Below are 22,463 nucleotides of genomic sequence, written 5' to 3' on the forward strand. Positions count from 1 at the left end.
ATTCTTGCAGAGACTTGTGGTTAAAGCATAAGGCCTCAAGTCAAGGGAGTTTAAATTCTTACTGTTTCTGCCTCGTATTTGATGACTGTGGGATGACACATTAAATCTGGGTCTGTGTGTGCACCGAAAGTGTTTGGGGAAGGTGCTGGGGTCTCCAGGAGGTGAGGTAGTCCTCCCTTCTCCTCTGGGTGGTGGGGCAGTGGTAGTCCAGCCAGCCTGGCCACCACTGCGCAGTTGTCTCACAACAGATGCCTGAGTGGGCAGCTCCGAAGACCTGAACTGGGTAATATTCAAGAAGTTTGGCCCCTCCATTGGGATTTCTAAGACTTCTCCTCCGCCCATCTGGTATTGAGGTGTAACAGTTACTTTGGCGAAGGAAAAACTTCTACATCTACTGAAGATCAGGGAGATGGGATTTTTCTGTAATCGCCTCTCTGTAGTTGCAAATGCTTACCTGTGAAGGAGCCTAGGAGCTTACATCATTAATACAGGGCATTTTAGGGAGAAATGTGCTGGAGGAGGGAAAGCATTAATTATTCTTAGAAACAGTATTAGGGTTCATCAAATCCAGTATTTGCCGGAAGTGTCTCTGCAGAGCTCACTGCGTGACTGGTCCTTTCCTTCATAATGCCTTCATAGCCTGCAGCTGGTGCTGCGCCTGTCCCTTGTGGGGTTCCTGTTTGATACTCCTGGATGGTCTCTGAATAGACTGTTTTTCAGAGATTTCTATGAGCCCTTAACAATTCTGCATATTTGCAATTCATTTTATTCTATCACGCTCCCTTATTTTTTCAGGTACTCCTCAGGGAATTTGCATCAAACATAATGAAAGCAACTGGCATTAATCTCTGACCTGCACAGTAAATGTTGTAAAATTTGAATGTACTTATACATCTTGCATGAGCCAAGGCAAAGGACGGATGAATTATTTCTTGCTTTTATAAAGGGCTCTGGTGTATTTGAATGGAACAAAAAAGACAAGTGTTTGAGTTCTTGTCAAACTACAAACATAGTATTTCCCTAGTTTTCCTTGGATTTTTGTGTAGTAGAACAGTGAAAATGTAAGACAAAAACCTTAAAACATCATCTAATTTTTATCATTATGTTAAGAACAAAATACTTGTCTTCATGAAATTCAGAAACATTCTTCTGATGACCTGCAGCTTAGAGAAGGGTAAAGTTTTGTCCTTCAAGCTGCCCGAGGCCTTAGCAGGCAAAATCTTGTTAAGCTGAATTAATTTTTATTTGTAAATCTCTTCAGTATGGATCCAGGATCGCTGTGCTCCTGACCCACAGCTTTATTTCTAACCTCATTTGTTATATTGCTGTTGACCTTATAGCTATGTGCTAGGTGTTTTAACAGAAAAATTCAAGCCTTTCACAGAGCAAGTCAGGGTTAGCATGTCTATTTAGCAGATACAGGAACTGAGGAATAGCTGGCCCAATGCCACTTGACCTGTGGTAGTGACAAAAATAGAAATGAAGTTCTCTGAGGTTCAGGCCACATTCAGTAGGGCCCAAACTTTCTGGATATCGTCCCAAAGTTACGCTCAGAAGTCTCCTGTCAACAGATGCCAGGCTGCAGATCGAACACCAGTAGTGTAAGTGCTGCCAGCGTACGGGTGCATGGGCTGCTAATTTGCCAGAAGAAACGTAAGCGAGGCAAACTTATTTGTGTCTTCCCCTTGGCACTCAAGATTGAACTTCGGAGAACTTAAGCCACAGTTTGTGAAGGCAGTAAACACAGTAGATGGTTCTCCTCCACATAGGCTTTCATGCCCTTTTAACTAATTATTTGAATTAACTCATATTATAACCACTTGACGTCAAAACAGGCATGTTATTTGTATCCTTTTAGTTAGGAATGTGGTCCTCTATGCTATTGCTGACACCTTTATCACTGCTTTTTTAAAAACATCTGAATATTGCTGTGCACAGAATAATAGTAAAAATGTAAGGAAGTCAACAAGATAACAGTATTAATCCAAAAGAGAAATGAGAGGTGAGAAGATAGTGATAGCTCATAAATAAGCAAAAAGTGGAGGGGAAAAAAATGCAAAGGAATCAACATGTTGAAACAGTCCGAGTTCAGCCTCCAGTTAGAGTCTACTTGTACGACATACTGGTCCCATGCAGTGCCTTGCCCTCGTGACTGTAATGGGCACTTGTAGGGAGCAGGCCTGAAGAGGGAAAGCAAATCCTTCATAGCCATGATACTTTACTTAGCTTTAGGAGAGGGTTAACCATTTTAAAGTATTTCTGAGAGCATAAAAAAGGAAGATATTTGTTCTTGAAAGCAGGCTGCGTTCTAGGAGCAGCCCTGCACCTTGGAGGTACTTGTTGGTTTTCAGGGTTAGTAGTCTTGGGCTTTTGTAAAATTGAATGCACAGGCCAGAAGTTGTTCTCTACAGTGGTATTTGACTATAACTAAAAGTTGTATTATAGCACTATCATCAAAAGAAAATTGATGCTGAAAATGTGCACACACACACATATAAAGGAAGTATAGTATACTACACAGTATAAAGGAAGCGTTTCCCATTTGTAAAAGTAGGCAGTTGAGTTGAGTTTTAGCCAGTTCAGTTTGAGTCTAGCCAAACCAAAAGTAGTTGTGAAATGAGAACCATTTCTTCCGCCCCAGCAGATAACTTGATTTAGTCATTGGTCTCTCCATAACTCGGCCTCGCTCTCTCTCCTGTAGCGAGAGCATCAGCAGGACTGTGGCAGTGGTCCTGGCAGCTCCGGAGCTTTGTAAATGATTACTGGTGTTAGTCCGGCTTCTGAGGAGCCGTTTTTGTTTCTGCATGTTGGAAACATGGCCTTGTGCTGAGCTCCGTGTCCAGTGAGTAACCAGGAGAGAAGTGTGCAAAAGTATTTTGAAAGGTATTTTCTTAATATACCATAGGTCTCTAGTCCAGTAGTGCGTTGCCGAAGCTGGCCAATACCGATTGCTTCAGAGGAGGACTGAAGAATCCCCATAATAGACAGTGACGGAATAAACCTAATCATAGCCAAATTAACTTTATAAACTTCCTATCCACTAATGGCTGGCTTATGTCTTGAATCATGAGGTTTTTCCTCTTACAAAAAAAATATGTAGCAAGCTGATGTAACATGTTTATTTCTTCTGCCTATAAATTTCTTGTAAACATGATGACTAACACAAAATATAGATGTGTATCATGCATGATAGACGTATATAGCATTTATGCAAAACCCCAAGCTCTGGATTCAATAGATAAGAGTTTCTATTAGAACAAGCGCATACAGAATTGGCATTCAGGATTATCACAGAGGTGCAGCCGATTCTGTGCACAGTTATTTCAGTGCTCCTTCCCAGTATAAAAATGAGACCCACTGTTCTGCATCTGCCAGGGTGCCCCAAAGCCTCTAGAAAAGGTGGATGAGATAACCACTGTTCTCATGGTTTCCATATAATAACAGATTTTGTTTATTTTTATCTAAACTTTACTTATTTTTAAATAAAGTCATGCAACTATAGGTATGTTGCCACAGATCAGGTGGAAGCAATTTCATTTCCTGACCACGTATTAGGTTTCTATATAGACACAGTTTTCTTTGTTAGGGTTTAGCCTCTGATTTCAACTAGAAAACTTCATTGTCTGTCTGTCATTCAGTTTGGAAGCACTTTTAATTATGTTCTGTAATGGCCCTGGTCACTGCGACTAAATGGCCGATACTGTGGTATTTTCACAAGAGGAAAAGGGGATAGATTGTGTGTAGTATTCCCTCTGGTAAAATGACCCTGTGAAGACACCTGATAAACTTCCTCATCAGAAACAAGCTGAGATTTGATGTCTGGCTGAATGGCATAGTTGTTTTCAATAGTGTTTAATACTAGCACCGAACAGTAAACCCAAGCACCATGTCTTGTTTGGAGCCCTGGCGGAGCAGGTCGGGCTGTCCCGCAGGGCGTCCTGGTGCGTGCCCCACAGCGGTGGCCATGTGCAGAGAAGCCTCTCCTCCTCCTCCGAGGATGCGGCATTTCAGTGCTGGGACTGGCTGCTGCTCTGTCAGGGCTTGGCCTTCTCTGCAAACTGATGTTTGCAGTCCAACTTTTTCAGGATAACTGATTTAATGAGCCGTAATAGCATTGCAGAATCTATATGATCGTTTTTGCATTCTGTATTTATTTGGTTTGTTATATATTTTATGTGATGCATGTTACAGTAAAGATATCAGGAAGCAATTGCTCGTTGCACTGAAATACGCTGACTGCCGGGATGTGCCAGCTTGTTCTTGGGCAGTGAGATGGGAAGGCAGCAGCATCGTGATCTGCCTTTCAGAAGAGCCCCTGCCTTGAAAAGCTCATTCAGTCTATGTTTATTGCCATTGCACTTGCTTTTAACAAATTTTCAGTTAGCAGAACGAAGTATGCAGCTCTGCAGAGACATCTTGATAGTACAGGAGGCTGCTACAAGCTTTGTGCAGTTGGAGGGGGGTGTCAGACCTTCTGCCCGTGCCAGTGAAGCTATGAGAATTTACTGCAAACAAGGACTGTTTACCCTCACCATGAATCTGACCCTTTTATGAATAATCTGGGGAAAAGGGTCAGGACTGTGTGAATTGCATGTTGCAGTGGTATAAAAAAGGTCCTTGTTTTTCCCTTAGAAGGTCTGTAATACAATAGCTTTTGCTGTTGGCAGGGGTGCTGCAGGAATTGAATTATGAGTGGAAATTAGATATGCATAGCCTGGCCGAATGATCATTAAGGGAGATACGGTAATCAGCTGCCAGTGTTTAGGGGTTGTAAACACCAAGAAGAGAAAGATGGGTGGTCTACTGAGTTAAGTACAAGAAAAGGAATAAAACCAAGCAAATGAAAATGGAGGTATCAAGGAACCAAAATCTTAATGTCAGGTCTCCCAGGCTGAGAGCACTTGACACTGGAGTCATGTAAAACAGGACTGAACAAAATAAAGGAGAGTAAGGTTTGAGCTGAAAATTAACTAGAGTGCTTTAATATATCTTTTTCACTGCTTACTTCCATAGTTTTGTGTTTCATTAACATTTTTCATGCTTTTTCTCAACATGTGTTTTTTATTTGGCTTCTGAAGATGATAGTGCTTGAAGTGATGGGTTATTGTAGAAACAGTACAAACATGACTCCAATTATGACTTTGCCTTTGTTGCTATGGAGAAGTTTCAATCTATTTTAGACTGGGGACTGATTATAACTGTAACTAAGGATGGGAGGTAACTGGAACTGGGAAAGATGAAAAACCATCACCACTGATACCTGAAGTAAGTCCGGTGCAGAATGACTTTCACCACTCCCAAATCGCTAACGCCTTAATGCATTTCCCTGCAGCTGTAACAGTGTGTTTCTTGATTTTGGTACCGCTTCTCCCATGCTTGCCCTTCTCGTGCGTCGTAAGCTGATTAGCTTTTGGACAGGATTTCTGGTTATTCCCTTCGACTCTGAGTGTTTTCAAACACTGCCTAACTTCAGTGTACTCCGTGGCCTTCACTCCTCAGTTGCTTCCCATCTTCATGTTTGCTTTGTTCTGCACTTCAAATGAGGCATGTCCCCATTAAGACAGAGGTCAGGAAAATCTGGAGATCATAGTTAATGAATTGATGTCCTCGTTTGCATAATTGATGGTTATACATTTCCTCAGTGACATGGTGTGCTGTGATACTTAAAGCTATTTTTGTTTTTGACTTCTCTGCCCTGCTGTTCCCTGCTGTCTCCACTAAAGGTACGTTACACATCAGCAAAAAACAAGCACCCCAAAGCCCAAGTTTTACAAGTTCAAATTGAATGGTTTAATCCTTTAATGCATTTCTGTTCAGTGGCATATTTGCAGTGGCTCAGCTGTAAAGCACTGGTGGGTATTAGAGCAAGGGGAGGCAGTGTTTATAACAGCAGTGTGTGTTTGGGGCTGAAGTGGAGGAGAAAGAAAATATAGGAGGCAGAAGAGAAATAGACCAAAAATGAGCAAGGAAATCAGTTCTTTTATATATTTGCTGTGTTTTTAATGTTTAATACACATCCCTTCCCTTCATCCCTTTGTGCTGTGGAGTCTGAGCTCCTGGTAGAGATGGTGTCCGTTGCGTGTGTGTGTGTGGAGGGCCCCATATGAGGAGTCCTTTTGCCCATCTCTCTGGAATTGCTCGGACGGATGAGGCCACCTCCCTGCAATATGACATTTTAATGGCTCTTCCATAGACCCTTCTCTACCGGGCTCCGCTCCCTGCAAGAGCTGCTCCCAGCTTCCCATGTTGGCATGGAGGGAACATAAGGTGCTGGGCCCACTGGTGTTCTCATGAGGTTTGGAAGTTGTGCTCTCCCCACATATACGCTTAGCTGTGTCACTCAGGTGGGTTGTTTTATCTGTAGATTGTTTGCAGGAATCTTAACAGACTGCAGAAACTAAGAGCAATATCCACATGGCTGAGGTTTCACCCAGGTCCTTGCATCTCTTTTCCCTGTAGGCGTTTTCTCAGTGATTCTCGGCACAGTATTTAGACCATCTGAATCCATTTTCAGAGGTTTTCAGAAGTGCTTAGCTTCCCCTGCTGACTAGGCACAGGAACCTGCAGAGCGTTTATCTAGACCTCAAGACATACCTAGAATTCTGTGGAATAAAAGTCTCCAGTGCATAGAGAATTAAAGTAGGTGATTAGGTGCCTGTGAGAAAAAGAGGAAATCAGAGAATCCTCAATGAGAATAACAGACTATCCAGATCTGGAGGAGACATCATAACCTACAGCCTGAGCCTGTAACTGCTAAAGCCATAATTTCAATGACCTTACAAGTTAAGCTGTCTGGATCATTGAGCAGTTGAGGGCGATATCTTCCAGTAATTTCTCATGTGAGGTTCAGTGATGATGATTAATAGGTGCTACTATTTCCTTTGTGTTAATTCTGTATGTAGGCTTCAGTGCACTGTGAAGGGATGCTACATTGCTTGAAGATTACAGTAAAATAAAACTCATTCCTGAGTGTACTGCTGGTGCTTCGGTGTTATTTTTGGCAAGAGTAACAATCTGATCTTGTTTTAGTATTTTCCTGGGTATCCTGGTAATCCTGCCAGATTTGATCAGATGCTCTGGCCAGCTCTCAGCTGTGTAGTACAGTATAGTAATGAAAGGCTAGGATAACCTTGATGAAAGGAAAATAACGGATTGTGCGAGATACGTAACCTGGGCTATGAGAAGATGAGGGTGACGGAGGAGAGAGAGGTGCGCGATGCTGCTGGTTGTGGAGCAGCACGTTCCCTAAGTGAGAGCCTCCCGGAGCCGCTCAGTCCTGCAACGCGGAGCAGGAATGCAGCTCTCCTGCCTCAGGGCCTGCAGGAGCTTGCTCAGATGTGGATCTTCTCTGCACCGCTGGTACAGCCAATCCTCCTGCTGAACATCAGGATTTGGCCCTCTATTACTTCCTGTTGCTCAAGGTAACTATTTCTAAGGCACCAGAAGTGACTGCACTTGGATGGTAACTGAAATGGTTTTTCAGCGTCAAGTCTGTAACAAGCCTTAGGTGAAGGTACTGTAGAAACTGTGAGAATAGTCTATATGAAATGTCTGTGACGAGACGGGCCCTAAGCAAACTGTTTATTGCAGTCAGCGAAGCAATTCCTGGGTCCTGAAGAAGAATCTTTCCAATTTTTATATAAAGCTGGTCTTTTGGCTTCTTTTACTGTTTATCATTCAGCAAGCTGCATTGTTAAATTAAATTCCTGGAAATCCTTGCTTACGCTTCAAATGTTTACACTTAAACATATTCCTTCCTTTATTTAGCAAGAATACATTGGAAACTATATAATATCCAGTGGTAGTGGCCCACAACAGTGCAATTGTAACCTGGCTAAAAATTCATGACTCTCTGATAGTTGGAAAATCTCAAAAACCAGGACTTGGTTTTGTCAGTGCCCCTGAAAAAGAACTTGGTGCAAATCCAGCAGCCATTTGGCTTCTTCCTGCAGTTCCTTTCCCCTCTCCCTTGCCTTGCTCAGACATATTATTTTGATTTAATCATAAAGCATGAAAACCTTTGCAGAAAGGAAGGAGTTGTGTAAGATCAAGTCAGCTGTCAGGTGTGTGACGTTACAAGATCTGCTTTAGTAAATAAATTCTAAGCAGCAAGCCAAAATAAACCTGCAGCATCAGCTTGTAAAAGTTCTTCTGCCTCTCTCCTGAGTGAGTAACAGAGTGCAATATTCATTTGTGAATGAAGCTGTAAAAAGCCCAGGTTCGGAGAGCGAATGGGAGGAATGCAAAAGCCTTGCTGATTTTCCGAAGCACTTTGGTCCTTTCTGTGATACTCCATCTCCCTCTCGTGGTCAGACGCTGACTTGGTTATGCGCTGTGGCTACCACAGCGGCAATTCTAGACTCCTTGCCTCGGGGCTTTGCAGAGCCATAAAATGTTTACACCTTGCTGTTCCTGTCTTAATCCTACAGCTCATGTTCACCACATCATTGCCAGTGTCAATACAGCAGGCTTAAAAGCTCCCGCACCCATGCCCCCGGCATCGCGCACGGTAGTGCTGTCGAACGAGATTGCCGATGAAACACAATAAATCCCTGACTCCGAGGCAGGTATTTACATACCGCAGGCTGTGGCAGGAGGATGAGCTCTGTAAGACCACCTGATCCCCAATAAGAATTCAATTAAGATTTTAATAAAACCCTTGCAGAGAGCTGGGTCAGGAAAAGGCCCCTTGAAAAAAAGCCGAGCGCAGCAAGTTTGTGCTCCGAGCTGCGTGGTGATGCACTGTTCAGCGTCTGTGGCTTTCTTCCCTTCATCTCTGGCCAAACCACTGTCTCCAACTGTCTCAGACGATTGCTGAGTCTCCTAAGGGCCCAGCTACATAAGAGGCTCCAAGGAGAGTTCGTGTAGCGTTTCCCTCACCGCTGGCTTCTCCCCCAGTGTTGTCTCAGTCTCTCTCAAAATCCAAAGACTTCTTAAAAGTCTTTCTGTCAGCAGCAACAATAAATGCTTTAATACAAGTATCTACTGGCTAGGGATTTTCTGCTATCCTGGCCATCCCCATTCAGCTCTTCCATCATATGTTAGTGTCTTCTCAAAAAGCAAATGAGTGCTTTGCCTGTTTTGCCTTTATCTGCTTTCCAAAACTACAGTGTTGGATGATGGCTGAAGCTACCTTCTGTTTCTCAGTCTATAGGCATACAATATTTTACTCCTGAGTTAAAAAGTGTAAGAGTCAGAACTGAATAATATTCACCCGCCAGTACCTACAGATGGGAGCACCTCACTGCTTTTCCAATGAAAATACGAGCTCTGGGTATGCCGAAAAGTGTGAGCACTGCGTGGGGTGGCTGGTTGCATTGCCAGGACACACAGACTTTTGTTTGCCTATTAGTCAAGGCTCTTCTACATAATCTGGAAAAAGCACATGCTGTGGGGGAGTAGGTGATTAATGCCTGTGAAATCCTGGCCCAAGGAAGAGCTAGCACTGCCAAATGTGATAATGTTGTCCTCTGACAAATGGTCATAGCTTGGCCTCCTTCAGATAAGGATGTAGTTTTGTGCATTAGCTTCAGATATTGATCCCACCAGTGGGAAGGGTTCCTTGTCATACAGCTACTCCTCCCAGCTCCTCAATGCACAGCTGCCAGAGACGATGGGTTTTGGCTGTTCTTCTTCCTTTCATTGGCACTTCTACATGGACTAACAAAAACAAATAGGCATTTCCATTTATCTAGCACCTTTCAGCTGAAAATCTAAGTACTTGATATATATGAATTAAGCATTACAACACCGCAGCTAGATAGGCAGGGAGTACATAATGATCATCCAGTCTGCCCATTGCTGTAACACAGCTGTTTTCCGTAATGTGGCAGATACTTAGCAGAATTCAAAAATATTGAAATAGAAAGTCTGGACCAGCTGTTTGCAACCTGGAGTTGTGAATCTTAAAATTTCTCTGACAGAGGTACGGGCCCTACTACAGAAAATTCAAATACAACCATGATAGATTTGCTTTTCTGAGGGGTACATACTAGACCATCTTTGGCAATAGGACCAGCGTAACTTCTTAGCCACTTACTTATTCCTGCCCTTGTGCTGCAATTCACTGCTGTTTCAGTGGCACTGGTACAACTGTATTTTGAGCCACCCTGTCTGCTGGATCAGCTGGTTCTGGAGTTTTTGTACATTCTCCAGGCTTTTTTTCTAACTAACACTTCAAACAGGACCATCAGGTCTGGGCTCTTGAGACCAACCTCCTCGGGGCTCTCTCACCATCCTAAGAATGGGCAGCAAAAAATGACGTCCTGGCAGGTCAAGGGCAAACAGTTCAGTCAAAGAAACTTCCTGGGGAATTGTTCTTTGACAGAACTAATTTACCTTATTTTTATGTAAACCCACTCAGTAAAGGTGCTCACATACTGCTGTCATCTTATAATCCATAAAGAACTTCGTAAGCTTTTAGTGGCATATGTGTTTGTGATTCATCCCCAAAACCTGTGGGGACAGTAGCACTGTAGTGGGACATTAGCCCAGTTCTTCAGATTGCCAGGTACCGGAACAGCAGTGCTCTATTCTTAACTACACTGGTCCTCAGAAATTGCTGTAGTGATGACTTGCTGTCTGACATTGCTCATGTTTCTTTGATTATGTCAGGTCCACTGTAAATACACTGTATAAAAATTAAAGTTATGCCAGAAACAACTAAGTTCCAGTACTTTCCTCCTTGTTTAACTTATTTCTGAAGTTGAGGACCTATTTCAATGGCACAGCTCCCTTACATATCAGTGAGGCTAGACTGGACATTAAGGATGGGTGGCATGTCATCTACATTCAGAGGCAGATACATCTAAAAGGAGGTTTGTCTTTAGAGATGAGCCGCTCCTAAAGCATACCTGTTTCTCTCCAATGGTAGTAGAGAAAATGTAGGCAAATAACTCAGACGTAGATGCCTACATTGCAGATTTCTAAAATACCTGAGATGAATCTGACCTGTGATCTCCTAACTTACTGAGAAATGATGCTGAGCATATGGACCACATGAACGAGCAAAAACCCATTCATAAAACTAACATTTTATATTTTACTATATCTCTTTGTTATTTACCACTTGTGCAGCAATGCCCAGTCTAGATTTTCAGCTAAGCAATGTCTCACGATGTCTAAATCCCGCAATTGGTGTTTTTTGTCTGTGTCTTTACGTAACAGAACCACCACACAGCTCGCGAGCCTGCCGGGAGGAATTTGGAAAAGGGTGCACGCAAGCCAAGCTTATAATGTGTTGGCAACACTGTGCATGTGGGCAGTTTACATAGCCCACAGTTTAATTTCTGCAGTAACCCCGACTGCTATTACAGTCACATTATGCATTAGTGTTTGCATGTGTATGGAATAGAGGCTGTAACGTTTCATTACATTTACAGCAATGGAAAAGTCCCATCAATTCTCTAACTACAGGCTTAATTTGAAATTCTCTTTGCTCAAGAGCAGTAATCCCGTGTATATCCCTTGCCCCTCTGTTTGGTCTCTTCCTGCTTTAGGTACAATGAAGCTATCCTGTTGTTTCAGAGAATTTCAACATGCAGCGTAAAGGCCCGAAAGCTGAAGCTGCCCCAAAAATAAAATGTGATAGATTGGTACAAACTGAATTTTAGCACTGCACCTCCTAATTTCTGGGTGACTGAACTGAAAATGCAGACTGTGCATGGTACAGACTGGCAAACGGCTGTTGAGCTACCTGAGTGACTGCAGGCCTAATGCATTTGAAAGTCACCGCTCAAAATACTTGAGCAATAAATACATGGTGCCTTTAATATATTGTCTGCTGAGATGATTAGCTGGCCCATAAAAATGCTTTTTGTCTTATTTTCAAGGCACAATCTACCCCTAAATGTTTCTGAAAGAGGAGTAGCAATTCATCGTTTTTCCTTGCATTCAGGTGGGACTGTGTTGTATTGAACAAAGTATCCCCATCATTTTCAAGTCAGCGAGTCCTGAGTTCCTCCTTTGGCTCTACGTAGCTCAGCCAGCCTGCCTGTCTGTCTGCATGCCTCAGCACATAGTCACAAGATACTTTGATTCTGAGGAAAAGCTGGTTTCAGAAGCCCCTGCTTGCTCTTGCCCTACTGCAGTCCTCAGCTGCCTCTGTGAAATGATTAGAGTTTAAACTAACCATCCAAAAAAGAAATCATGGCAGTGATCTGGCTTGCAGCATGGGCACCAAACAGTGTGACAGAAGAAGGCTGCAGCAGGCTGTGGCTGAGGGCAGAGAACAGGAGATCTTTACTGAAGTAATTTTGCCACCAAAGCCAATGTATTGTGTAAACTACACTCTCGCTTTTCTGCCCTGGGAAGTGCAAGTAGAGTAGATACTATGCTGACTGTATGGGACAGTTGGGATGGCTCATTGGTAGTTTACAAAGCTACCTGAACATGTGTGAAAGCACAAGTTTTTACAAATTCATGAATGGACACAACCCTCTCAGATGCAGTGATTCGCTGTCCTCTCAAGTGTTATATATGTATAGGTAATGCCTGTATAGGAGTCAGCAACGTTTGCATTTGTATCTTGGAGACTCTCTCTAGGAGAAACATCAAGAAAACACTGTTCATAAGGGAGTGTGGAATGTGAGGTGTTCCTTTCAAAGTGTAATAGTAGGAGATGGGATGTCACAGAAGCAGGCAGATCATGATTAATGTCATTTTCTAATTCTCTCTTTCTTACCTTTTATTTTTAGTGTGGAAACAGTGAACGATGGGCAGTTTCATAGCGTGGAGCTGGTGATGCTGAATCAAACTCTGAACCTGGTGGTGGACAAGGGGACTCCCAAGAGTCTGGGAAAACTCCAGAAACAATCTTCTGTCAGCCTCAACACACCCCTCTACATTGGAGGTACAGCCAGTTGCTCTTCACTTTGGTTGAGATTCTAACTAGTCCTTGCAGAAGCAAATCATCTTCCATCCTGTGGAAAGGATTCTGGGTGGGGGGGAAATGAGAAGGCCTTTAACAGAAGCTTTCTGTGTCAGTTCAAGATACTACCAATGAAGCGGTTGGCCTTTTGCCTCTGCCAGAGGTTGCCTTCCTAAGCAGAGAACCTGCCCCGCTGTTCTGCTTCGTACTTCCTATTCCCCCAGCACCTCCTCGGCACAGCAGAGTCAGGACTGAATTTCTAGGAAAGGAGGGGCCAAGTGGGGTGGGGAGCAGATGCCCAGAATAACGAGTATCCCCCTGATGAGGTGCCTGGATATGAGAGAGAGAGGCTAAGTCTATGCTCTGCATGATTGATTTGTTTTTCCCATAACACCCCAATTCCCCAGTTCCATTCTGGACTGAATGTTGAAATCTCTCCTTTTCTGTGACATGGAGTTCTTGTTTTTCTACCCAGACTATTCTAAATACAAAAGTCAGCAGATCTATAATAGACTCAGAAAGTCTTTGGGCTTTTTCTGGCCCCAGACTTTTGAAGCCAATTGTAGAAACTCTTATCAACATCACTTGGTGCTGGTCAAGTTAATGGATGAGCATTGTGGATCAATACTATTTCTCAAAAGATACCTACAAAAATGCCTTCACAGGACAAATCTGAGACCTGAGATGAACAACTGTATTGGATACCAATAGCCGTGGGCTCAGAGGAGACTTTTTATTGCCCACTACAGTTTTGTTTAATTCTTTCTAAACCTGCTGCATGTGCCACATCTCTTCATCTAGCATTCCCTTGGATGCCAGCTGCCCTTCCCCTTCAGGCTGCTTAATTAATGTAATTAATTACATTATCCCCAGAGCAATGTTTCCTAAGCTTCATTAATCTTTATTCATCCCATCTAAGACTCACCTGAGGCTTCATGTGTCCAGAATCTTGTCCATCTCTCCAACTACATCACCTGGTCTAACAACCCTCCTCCTAAAGCATAGTTAAGCAAATTTGGTTTTAAGACCATCTTTAAGAATGGAGTTACTAATTGAAAGCAAAATTCAGAGGCCTTACACAGTTGAAAATGGAAGCGCTTGACTGTGCTAATGCAGCTATAGAGCTCAAATGGATGTCAATGAAGAGAGTGTAACATGGCTCCCAAACGAATCTGCTGGCCATGTGGGCTCCTGGAGTCTTCCAAAGCACCTGAGCCAGGTGGAGGGTGCCAGCCCCAGAGTCTCGGCCTGCCTCCGGAGGTGCTGGTCTCTGCCTCGAGATCCCCCTGCATTAGTTTCGACGGGGTCAGTCTTGCCACTCCCTGCCTTAACTATGTGACTGAGTAACGCTAGCTGGGATCTTGCTGTATCCCAGACGTGGTAGCTACATGCTGGCAAGTAAAGACGCTCTTAAACCTTTCAGAAGGATAATTACTATTGAGCTATAGACAGAAGGGGCATTATCTAAGGACAAGAACACATGGCTGTTAGCCAGGAAGCCTGGGCTTTTTTGTTTGCTTGTTTTTGTTTCTGTTTCTGTTTTCTTTTTCCATCATATACTTCTTATAGAAGCTTAGGGGAGTGATTTTATTTTTCTACCTTTCCATTTCCAGAATGAGAACAGTAACACTGAGCTACCTTACAAAGGTCCTCTGAAAATTAATTCTTTAAAGATTACAAGGCGGGAGCTGGGGCAAAGAAATGTTAGCAATTATAATTTACATACTATCATTGTACCTGTGAGTAAGTCTTCCCTTTTTGTTTTTATCTGAAGGGATCCCAACCTCTACTGGATTATCTTCACTGCGCCAGGGTGCAGATAAGACACCAAATGGCTTTCATGGATGCATTCATGATGTCCGCATCAATAATGAGCTGCAGGATTTCAAGGATTTACCACAGCAGTCACTAGGCGTCTTTCCTGGTTGCAAATCCTGTAACATCTGCAAGCATGGCATTTGCCGGTCCCTAGAGAAAACAAGTGTGATTTGTGAATGTCACCCAGGCTGGACAGGCCCCCTCTGTGACCAGGAAATTGGAGACCCATGTCTTAACCACAAGTAAGCTTGAATGAGTGTTCATGGGAGGGGAGAAGCTTTACAGCTAATGCATATTTCACTTTTTGTCTTCTAAAATGACATCTGACAGTTTTTGGAGGTGCTGGGTTCCCACATAAAATTATTGACAGCTGTGAGTCAGCATCCTTGGCAACTCTCGATTTCCACGTCTTGTTCTGATGCTGCTTGATAGAGCTCCTTCTCTAAATGAGCTCTGTGTCCTGGAGGAGCTAAGGTATTAATACTACAGGTCATACCTTCAGCTGTGATGCTACACAGTAAAATGAACAAACTCCTGTTAATGGGAATGCATTTCCCATGAGGCAGTGAGTGCCTGCACTTACCTGGAACAGTGCTAGCTATGAGAGGGAGATACGCATTTTAGTGATACACTCATAGCTAAAAGAAGGTCCCCAGTAAGGCAGTACTGGGCACAATATTTAGACTAACTGCCTGAAAACCATCATTCACTCCAGTGTGAAGAGTTTTAAATTTCCCAAATAGCTAACTTAAATATTACACGCTGAAACACTCCTTTAGGGTATAAGTCTAAGGGACAGCATGGAGTTGCATGCAGAGAGGGGATGAGTGAAAACTGTTGACAGTTCAATTATTCGCAGTTCAAAGACTCAATAACCACATCTCCATCAGAAACACTGGATGAAGAGTTTAGTTACGGCTAGTACACAAGGTAACAGTCCAGCACAGATCAGCAGTCTGCATAGTCCAGTGCCATTTCATAAGCAGATGGAAGCCCAGTTAGTTTAGAAGCTACTTTGGTTGTGGTATCTGTGGATGGGGCTTTTCACAAGCACATGCTTTTGACAACTGGAGTTGACCTGGTGAGTAATCACTGTTATGGCTGCTCAGTCAGGGCAAAAGTTTAAGCTGGTAGGGGCACCATTTTGAACTTGCTTCTGAGTCTAATTCTGCAAGGTACTGAACTCTGGAAGGTGCTGAGAAGCACCTGACACAGACCAAAGGGATGAAGACTCAAAAAAAGTCTCAAAGACCCAAATGTTTCCTTGAATTTCCAGCCTCAACCTCCAGCTGTCATGCCTGGACAAAGAGAAAAGTGAGAGAGTTCCAGATGTTTAAGTGATGAGGGATCATTTCCCCATAATCCAAGGAGGGTTATGCAATACTGAATGTACCCCCATTGTAAGGAAAGTAGCTGTCTATTTTTAGTATTCTTTTGATATCCCACCTTCTGTTAAATCACCTTAGCCTTTTTAGGAGTTGTCACCTTACAGACAAGCCCTTTGTGTCCAAGGGAGTGTGGTACCATGCAGACAGGCAGCTGCTCCAACATTCACAGACTAATCTGAATGAAGAAAGGCAAATGTAGAGAACGGGCAGTTGATTTAATAACGAGTTATTATCCAAGCACACCTTCCGTTAGTGGGGCAGAAAATACTGCTTTTAAGACTGTGAATTCCTTAACTATAGTATTTTGCATGTCTTGACATGACTGCTATTGCTTTTATTATTTATGCTGTTTAGTTGCATAGCTTAGAAATGAAATGGACAAGGGTTCAACATAAGCAGGAAACAGTTTTAAAGTACCAAGAATAAAATAAATAAAAAAGAAAGGAAGATACAGGCTTATGTCAGGGGGCCCTGATACAGCAAAGGTTTACAGAGCCTAAGCAGTTTTCCCTTGGCTGGACAGTGTTGTCCTCTTTCCCCTTCTCAGCCTGTTCCAAGTCTGGGGATGGTGTCACAGAGCCTGTTAGGGATCAGCACCCCTCCTCTGATATTCATCAGAAATACCAAAGCTCAGTGCAAACCACACGAGCCAGGAAACCTTCCAACTAGAGCTGAGTGTGAATAATTCTGTGCATAGCTTTTCCACAAGGACCTTAATTTATCACACTTTTTTCATCACCTGATATTATTTGTAGAGTAATTTTGCTAAGGAGGCCTTGGCACGCAGCTTGATTGTTGGCACTCGGTTCTACATGCTGATGCTGTAAACCTGAGCTGTCTTGTGTGGATGCCAAGCACTGGTCCATGCTCATGGAGGAGCCTCGTGCTTTCCCAAGAGGTTGTTTGTGATCGCAAATTCTGAATGTACTCTCTGAACATTATCCAGTATTCACTGCAAACTTACAGCTTCTTCAGTGTGTTTGATGCTGAACAGCTCTTTCTTGGATTATTGTCCTGGAATTAAATGGGCAGAAATGCCAAAAGCAAACATCCCTGGGAAAAGAAAGGTTCACATCTAACACAGGCCAGTTCTAAATGCTTCTCTTTCTCCAGGTGTCTGCATGGCAAGTGCACGGCGGCCAATGTTGCTTACACCTGTAAGTGCATGGATGGCTACACGGGCATGTACTGTGACAAGAAGAACAATTCCTCAACCCCCTGCAGGACTTTGAAATGCAACCACGGGCAGTGTAAACTTTCCGAGCACGGGGAACCCTACTGCGAATGTGATCCTAACTATAGCGGAGAACATTGTGACAGAGGTACGCTTGGCCCCGGGGCCCAGGGTGCTGGTCTGCTGCATTTCTGTTTCACCTCTTTGTTTTCACCTCTTTCCCATGTAACTCTTATTAGGGAGGAAAGGGCACATAGTAGGAAGGTAAGGCTAATTCAGCCTCCGCAGAGCAAGGCAGGGAGGAGAAGAAAGCCACGCAAGAGCTAGCTAGCTACAGTCCAAACATATGGAAAGGGGGATGTTTGTAGCAAAGGGTTTTATTCTGCCTCCTGAAACCTCAAGGTTTGCTGCTCCCAGGATTTTGGTGGGATGTTTAAAGGAGAGGCTGTTGTGAGGTTTACCCTCAGCAAACGGTGACCTGGTAATCGGCAGTGCTGGAAAAGGGGGTTTTACCCTCCATACCAAGGGTTTTTGCAGATGAGAGGAGTAGGATCTGGAAGGAAGGAGGCACTGCTCATCTGAAGTGGCAGCAAGGATTCCCTGCTTGCTCCCTCTGAGGCAGCGGGGCAGGTTTCCTGGGGCGTCCTAGAGCATGCTGGGCTCTCCCAAGGGGGGAAAGTCCACGCACAAATGGGGCCCACCACCTCTGCCCTGGTCTGAGGCGCCTCGCTGGAAATTCAGCGAGTTCTAACTTCGTCCCTTTTGCCTTTATGCGTTACTGTACAGAAGAAAGGGGTTGCCTTGTATTACTTTTATTTAGGTTGTGCCTTTCCTGTGAATGAACCGCAGACTTTCCAAATTATATACATGTACAGCCTGTCTGAAACATATTTGGCTGCAGCAAAGCAGACTGCACCACAGCATAGGCATTTCCAGGTATCCCAGATTGCTCATGTCGTGCACAGCAGACTGACCTTTGATCCTGAGAAGCCGACACTGTACAACTAACTCATATTTTGCAGGAGTGTTGCAGGATTCAACACTCAACATTCATTAAAGCACTTCCAGAAGTGCTGATCAAAGCCAGCAGGCCTGCCTGGCCTCTGCCATGAGCCGGATATTACACATTTGTGTAACACAAGCTCTGTTTTGATGGCAGGTGCAAAGCAGTAAAGGATTAAGGTCCTGCTCACGGCATCTGTTTGCCGTGAACACTGTTACATGCACAAGGCTGCTCCCTGATTTTGGGGGAATATCTGCAGAATCGTTATCACATCTTTCCTTTACCTCTCTGTTGCCTTACCAGAGAATCTCTGTCAAGGCGAGATCGTTCGGGAAGTCATCCGTAAGCAGCAGGGCTACACGTCGTGCGTCAGCGCCTCCAAGGTGCCCCGCATGGAGTGCCGCGGCAGCTGCAGCCACGGGCACTGCTGCGTCCCTCTGCGCAGCAAAAGGCGGAAATACATCTTCCAGTGTGCCGATGGCTCCACCTTCATGGAAGAGCTGGAGAGACACGTGGAGTGCGGCTGCTCAAAATGCTTATAAGCCATTCTCCAGTCCTTGCCACTTTAATCGACTCAGAAGCGCTATCAAAACGGGACCTATTTACTTTCAGAGTGAAGAAGAAGAAAAGAATTATTAAGTATATTGTAAAATAAACAAAAAATAGAACTTATTTTTATTATGGAAAGTGACTATTTTCATCTTTTATTATATAAAGTATCGCACCACTTTGGGTATATGTATCATATAGTGAGTTATTTTTACCATGAAGCTTTTTTTAACAGTTGTAAGAATAAAAAACCTAAAAAAAAGCTAAAATTAAAAAAGATATATAAAGAAAACATAGCCTAACAGGAAAGATGTGGGGGTGACTTCAATGTATGCACAATGGACAAGTGTAAAGGTGTCCCAAGGACCTGCCGCAGAATTGATACAGGCTGAAGAAATCTCCGAGCTTCTGGGTGGGTCTCCTAAGAAAGTGGTTCCCCATAACTGATAGCCACCTCACCTATTCAGGCACCCTGAAAAAGCCTCCCCCTCGGTCCCTAGCCCTGCCTAACACTGCTGATGCTGTTTTGTTCCTGTACAGTGGCTCAGCTTGATATTCTTGAACCAGTTCCCCATAGCACATAGGCACTGCCATAGCTTAAGGCTAACTACATTATTTGAATATTGTAATACTATAATACATTTTTGCTGTGTATGTTTGTATTTATCTTTGTTCACAATATATTCTTCAGCAACTGTATCTATAGAGCAAAGGCAGCTTTATCCAAAAGAGGGGGACAAAGGGAAAGGAAGTGGGGAATATATGTCGTTTTGGGAAATTTGGGGGCAAAATGTGATGCCTAAAGTAATGCCTAATAAATGTCATACTAATTTTGTGTTAACTCCTCACCTATATTATTTCCTAGGTCTGTGCCTTCTTGCTCCCAGCCGTGAGCCCTTTTTTGTATATGAAATATAAGGAATGCACTGCTTGTCGCCTTGACACTTTAACTTGCAAAGGTCATAGAGAGCATGAAAATAATACAGGTGCCAGATTTACCTGCAGCACAGTGGCTTTTACTCTCACTGTCACTTCAGCCAAGATGTAATCTGGTCTGTAGCTGCCTGTTCATCAAGACTTTGGTACCGAGCAGTTGGCTGCTTTTCCACAGCCTTTTAAATGAGCGGAAGTTGCACTATGTCCGTGTGATGTTCTTTAGCCTCCACTTGTCCATTGTAGCAGCACTCTCCTCTTTGCGTAGGGAGAGACTTTACAGCTACGTCCAGTTCTGTTCTCACATCTGGTTTGGATTGACCGATGCAGCCGAAGTTTTTCCATCCCATTGCTCATCCTGCACTTGTTTCTCCCAAAGTACTCCTGTTAACTTCAGCAGTGTGTGCAGAGCGAATGCTGAATACGAAGCAGAAATCAATGCAGAGAGAAATTCTCACTGTGAACGTGAGGCAAAAACTGACTCTTTGGGAGTGAGTTTGATTTTTGGAGGGTTTTTGGTGGGGCTACCTTTCAGAGTCAGTGATTACATGCAAAGGGTACCATGGATACTTTGAAGTTTCTCTTACTATAAATTTCAAATGTCCCAATCAATAACTGTTTAAATCAGTGTAATTATCAGTGTAATTTCTTTCTTTTACTAGTATAGCAAATATTGTGGTCCTTTCTTCAATGTCTCCTTCTGTAAGAGGTAAAGTCAGAGATTAGTTCCAGAAACCATAAGCCCCTTTTGGAAATGGTCACTGGTGTCACCACGAAGATTTTGCATCACAGGCTTTAGCAAGGATGAATAGGAAAGCTGAATCAAGTAACTAGTGCTTGTGTTTGACCGAGGTTTTGGAAAGGAGGGAGCACAGAATCAAATCCTGCTATGAAAAGTACAAATGTTCATTTCCTGCTAAAGAACAGACAGTGACCGTGTAGCCATCGTGCAACCAAAAAAGCTCTAACGTGCTTAGCATTCTGCTATTTAAATGTTTGCTTAACCACAGCACTTCATTCATATGTTTTTGTTACTACCAGAGCAAGTTGAGCAGAAAGGACATAATCAATACAATAGCCATCTTTCAAAATAAATACTGGTACGTGGAGCCTGCAATCAGTGAAGCATAAAACAATCACAAGTTAATGTGCCAAAATCTGATTGAAACAGTACAATTCAAGAGCCAGGGGGAAAAAATAACCCTGGTTGTAAAGTACTACGGTCTTCTTTTTATTTTGAATATAATGTCAGATGCTTAAAGCAGCTGGAGGTTATAATATACACCCAAACCCACAACCTACAGATTTAGAAAATGTGTGCAAGTAACTGCAGACACTTGTGTAAAGATGTGCCTGGCACAACACTATCGCTAATGTTACATTCCTGCTTAATACACTTTAATTTCCAAAGAAGCGGCTGCTGTTATGCCAGGTAGGCGATATCCAGGCTGAGCAGTGGCTGACAAGCCCTGTGTGGCCCACTGCACAATCCATAGCCACTAAACTGCCCGGGCCTGGAGAAGCACTGCCCCTCTCGAACACTAACCAAAATTGCGTTCACTTTGTCCCCTGAGCAGCAGCACGCACGAGAGAGAAGTTAACGTTCACTCTTGGCCTCGCACCTGCTTGAGGGTGCTTTAAAAGGCATGACCTCAACTGGCAAGGCAAAAAGCCATCAGCATCTTGTTAGCACGTCACTCTGGGATTTATTTAACCAAAGCCTTGCAGCAAAGTGACCAGCAACAGCTCAGCAAGGCTGGCCCTGTTCGTGGCCCTCTTCTGTCAGGGCATTTCAATGCTAAGCGTTGGGACAACAAAAAGAGAGTATCTATTTTGTAAACAAATGATGTAATTTTTGTATGCTTTTAGGCAGCACTTGCCATTGGATAGTGATACGTTATGTCAATGACTCTATGACTCGCTACAGAATTATTTTATGTTAAAAAGAAAAGAAAAAGCATTCAGAAGTGCCAAAAATGTGAGGTCAGCTGAAGTGTTAATTAGCTCTGCAAGTTCCTCTGTAACCTGCCTAATGTTACAATAGATTTCAACTACTGTCAGTACAATGCAGTAGTTTTTACCTCTATAAAGTTTTAATATAAAGTGAAGATGCTAACTCTCAAAAAAATGGCAATGCAGACTGGTGTGAACTGATGTATTCTATTAATAGATTCTCCTTGTGATGTAAGTTTAAATAAATTGTTGGGTTATGGAAGATTGTAAGATACTCTGTGTTGTGATGCAGATTATTTCTGTGTGTGTATATGCGGTGGCGATGCTGCCCATTCACAGTACATGAGTTTTACAGCAGTGAGGTGGCACGCAGGAAATTATAGGGGCAACGCACGTTCCTCTTGGACACAAAGCACTATTAACAGTGATAACAGATTTTGATGGCATCCCAACTCATTTTTTTAGGAGCTTTATAGGCATTCTTGAATTAAGCCACATAGTATCCTTTCCAGGTCCTGCATTCCCAATATTCCTTCATTTAGTCTACCATTTAGTGAATGAGTGTATTTTTGCTGCAGGCCTTTCAAACAGTTAAAAAGAGATCATTTAATTGAAGAGAATGCCCAGGCTGGAAAACTAAGTGGGAAAATGGGAGTCACCTACCCAGCGCTGGCTCACAGGGATCTCGTGATGTCCTCACATAGGCATAGGTCAGCTCTGCAGCCGCTCCTCTGTGACCCAGCGGTAACAGGCCATGTCTGCCCATTACCTTCCAGC

General features: G+C 43.3%; 1 protein-coding gene and 1 long non-coding RNA gene across 5 annotated transcripts in view; one reads left to right on the plus strand and one right to left on the minus strand.

Moving 5' to 3' along the window:
- The window catches only part of SLIT3 (slit guidance ligand 3), a 509,126-nt gene extending 487,166 nt beyond the window's left edge, over nt 1-21,960 (plus strand). For all 3 annotated transcript variants that reach the window (XM_026098439.2, XM_064520837.1, XM_026098440.2), the window contains 4 exons: nt 12,696-12,850; nt 14,643-14,928; nt 17,188-17,396; nt 18,555-21,960. In XM_026098439.2, the coding sequence (XP_025954224.1) occupies nt 12,696-12,850; nt 14,643-14,928; nt 17,188-17,396; nt 18,555-18,793 (889 nt within the window). In that variant the 3' untranslated portion in view covers nt 18,794-21,960. The remainder of the gene's footprint in view (nt 1-12,695; nt 12,851-14,642; nt 14,929-17,187; nt 17,397-18,554) is intronic.
- LOC135330014 (uncharacterized) lies at nt 4,960-18,676 on the minus strand. 2 transcript variants are annotated; one of them, XR_010391722.1, is made up of 5 exons: nt 18,552-18,676; nt 14,606-14,836; nt 13,794-13,862; nt 12,683-12,934; nt 4,960-9,660 (listed from the first exon to the last, which is right to left on the minus strand). It is a non-coding gene; the product is annotated as an uncharacterized LOC135330014 (long non-coding RNA). The 2 variants fall into 2 exon arrangements; XR_010391721.1 differs by lacking the exon at nt 13,794-13,862.
- Nucleotides 21,961-22,463: the final 503 nt, after the last annotated feature.

The sequence above is a fragment of the Dromaius novaehollandiae genome, chromosome 15 (assembly GCF_036370855.1).
Source record: "Dromaius novaehollandiae isolate bDroNov1 chromosome 15, bDroNov1.hap1, whole genome shotgun sequence".
Taxonomy (NCBI): domain Eukaryota; kingdom Metazoa; phylum Chordata; class Aves; order Casuariiformes; family Dromaiidae; genus Dromaius; species Dromaius novaehollandiae.